The following is a 3,159-nucleotide window of genomic DNA, read 5'->3' as shown; positions in this document are numbered from 1 at the left end:
GCTACTTAGCAAGATCTCATGCAACTATTTCAAACCAGGCTTTAAACTAAGGTTTAGCCTCCTTAGTCAGAGAGGGCTCTCTCACAGATTTTTGATAGGAATCAATAACTAGAAAAGATGGCTAACTCTTCAAACAGTACATGAAAATAAGCTGGTTGGAACAAAAAAATAACACTTCTTCCATTGGGCTCATGGAGTCAAGCACCTCTGCAGTAAACTATTAACTACTCAATCATGGAAGCCAAGGCATATAATGTCTAAACACTCAGAACATTTCTCAAGAAGAACCTCAACTCAAAAAACATACACAGGAAGTCTGAGCACTAGGTGAATTCAGAGTGATTGCATATTTAGTGAGCTGTAAAACAAGAAGAATAAATACCAAACCACATATACTCTGAGCATTTGAAACACAAGATGAATCTTGGGAAGAAAAAGTACTCTTTCTATTACTGCCAAAGTCTTTTACATAAGCCAATAAGAAAACTATGTTTTTATAAAAATCTCCAACCCCACTTACATCAGAGTTTTCACTATATATAGGAAAACCAAAACTAAAACTACCTTGAGTCTCCTCCACAAGCATGAGGGGAGAGCTCGATGGTCTATCATTAATTACCTTATCTATATCTAAACAAACTTATTAAATACAAAGGTATTGTGCTGTAAATACATAGAGTCCTAATCACATTGAAATTCAAACTCTATCTCCTCGTATGCCTGATTCTTCTTGGATCCTTGACAGCTGTACATTTTCTGTTGTGGCTGAGATATGTTGGAGGAACATTCACTGAACGGGCTGGTCTCGGGTGCTAGCTGTGCAGATGGCTCATTAATTAGTAAAGATGAGTACCCTATCTTCACGGTCCCTGTCTCCTACCATCCTCCGAAAATGTAGCAGCATGTTCCCAAATCTTTAATAACTCAAAGTATGGAACGCTGCTACCAAACACCATGTCTCCAGATGAGTTGTAGGCTGTATTGATGTACAGGTATCTCTCTTCTAACATTCCCGGTCAAACTGTTTATTCTGCATTGAAAACATCACCTACAGCAGTTTCGTAGCGCGCTACGAAACTGCTGTGTGATTTAAAAAACACAGTCTTCCTCTAAACTATTTCCTGCATTGTAATCAGGTGTAGGTTGTGCCATGCCTCCCTGCTGGATGTATAATCAAAATTGGTTTTTTGGCATCATCTTGAAAAGGTGACCAGCCAATGTTCTTAACAACAGAACGTGAGCTCAGATGCTGAGGGTCCCCTATATTTCTTGGATCCATCCATTGTGCCATAGCTGGTCTCATACTATCATAATGAATGGCAGCATCCACCAGAACAGAATTGTTTAAAGCAGTAGGCATAAAACTTCTGACATAAGAACTATTCGGAGGCATTAAATAAGAATTAAAACCAGGTCTGCTACCAAAGAAATTGTTGTTTCCAAACTGAATGCTATTGGCATAGGATCCATGTATTCCCAAATCTTCTAACACTGGCATAATTGCCTCTGTTGGAGGAACCCCTGAAGGAAATGGCCAATATTGGCTCTCTCTATACAGCTAGGCATCCCAACTTCAAATACCCTTGGAAGATGTCGTAGTATTGCTTCATCTAACTCTTCAGGCCTGTTGGTTGCCGCAAGAACAGTAACCCGAGCAGTTTGATCTGTTGTAAAGCCATCCCACAAAGCCATGAACTCTGTCTTCATATTTGTGAAAGCTTCTTGCTCAGTAGAACGGCGCTGCCCCAAAAACTATCGACCTCATCAAGAAATATGATAGCAGGTTAAAGCTTTTGCGCAAGTATGAACACAGCAATCATAAGTTTCTGAGAATCCCCAAACCATTTGCTCCTTAGATTGGCTACCCTTACGTTGATGAAAACAGCCCCTGATTCTCTTACTATTGCCTTTGCAAGTAATGTTTTCCCATTTGGAGGGCTGAGGAGCTTACACTGTCTAAATAATTTCTTTGTTAGGATCGAGATGCTTGAACCCTACAACAAGAACCAGACAACTTACGGCAGCGCTAATGGCGTATAATATCAATTCCTGTGCAAATGAAGCCTGCTTGCGCGCCATGTTGCCAAACTATCTACGAAGAAATGCAGGGTTTTATATGATAAGAACTGCTGCGTAGCTGTAAATAGATATATAGTGTGTATATCTCCGATGAGGGATCTTATTTCAAGTGAACAAATTCCTGCAATCAGAATTGCCAGACGCCTCCCAGGAAATCGATATTTGATACTCGGTATTCCAGTATAACGTATGTTAATCACAAGAAAAAGCTTATTAATGGCCTTTTTGAGTTCTCAATGATCCGTGATGAGAACTTCCGAACATTGCCAAGACAAAAAGACGAAAATGCATCCCAATCCTTAATTATGTGCCTCATTACAACAGCAGTAACTATCAACCTTCTCTGCCACCCGTTTGCGTAGAAAAAGAGCTCTTGTGAAGCTAGGCCACGAAGATAATGAACTACATCTCTCTCTGGCACTTTATCAAACACTTGCGCCCAAGACATAAATGCTATTCCATGAATTTTCCACCTGCCAATAATCGGTTTCACCCACAGCGGAAAGAAATCTCCACCGGCCCATTTGTATAGACCTCAGCCATAATATGAAAGCGGTGCTCCCATATAAACCCGTGTGTTGACACATATCGCTTGGGAAAAGATCCTATTAGCCATAGCCAACCAGCAGCAGATCCTCCAAATAGTCCTAATATCAAAAATAGTACTAATAGATTTCCCAGTGCGTTCTGTTCAGGTCCCTTATATCCTTTCGGTGCAGCAGTGAATATACAAACTGTAAGGTATCCATTGGAAACCCCGAGCACAATACATAGGAACAACATCCAACCTTGGGTACCATGTTTGAAACTCTAAGTTCTTTCCTCAAATCGGAAATCAGTCCCTCTTTATCCCAAGAAAACGTATCAGATTGTCCAATGAAAGCCCGCAGAACGGCACTGTATGCTTCCTTTCCAACTGGTGAATCTGAGACTCCATGTCAAACTCAGCTCTCTCATACAAAAGTGATCCAACAGAAACTCTCCCATTTTGAACCACACCACCTGGAGGTGGTCTTGTAATCAATGTATTACCATCCGCCATCACCATTGCTCCTTCTATGCCAGGTTCATGCAATTCAA

At 40.7% G+C, this 3,159-nt stretch overlaps 1 protein-coding gene across 1 annotated transcript; it reads right to left on the bottom strand.

Annotated features, from left to right (window-relative positions):
• Positions 1-1,132: 1,132 nt before the first annotated feature.
• On the bottom strand, positions 1,133-2,079 carry LOC149151678 (uncharacterized). The gene is made up of 3 exons (XM_089443236.1): positions 2,020-2,079; positions 1,505-1,752; positions 1,133-1,367 (listed from the first exon to the last, which is right to left on the bottom strand). The coding sequence occupies exons 1-3, from the start codon at positions 2,077-2,079 to the stop codon at positions 1,133-1,135; spliced, it is 543 nt and encodes a 180-aa protein (XP_089299362.1).
• Positions 2,080-3,159: the final 1,080 nt, after the last annotated feature.

Source organism: Pinus tabuliformis, chromosome 9 (genome assembly GCF_031772625.1).
Source record: "Pinus tabuliformis cultivar Carrire ecotype Pingquan chromosome 9, CPIR1, whole genome shotgun sequence".
Taxonomy (NCBI): Eukaryota; Viridiplantae; Streptophyta; class Pinopsida; order Pinales; family Pinaceae; genus Pinus; species Pinus tabuliformis.
The sequence above is the reverse complement of the archived record's forward strand: the minus strand, read 5'-3'. Positions and strand labels throughout refer to the sequence as shown.

Excerpts from the sequence above, each read along its gene's own strand:
- LOC149151678 (XM_089443236.1), bottom strand. The coding sequence starts at position 2,079 with ATGGCGCGCAAGCAGGCTTCATTTGCACAGGAATTGATATTATACGCC. Across the intron at positions 1,753-2,019 it reads TATACGCCATTAGCGCTGCC|TTTTTGGGGCAGCGCCGTTC; the intron begins GTAAGTTGTCTG and ends TGAGGTCGATAG. Across the intron at positions 1,368-1,504 it reads CAGGGGTTCCTCCAACAGAG|AAGTTTTATGCCTACTGCTT; the intron begins GCAATTATGCCA and ends TTCTTATGTCAG.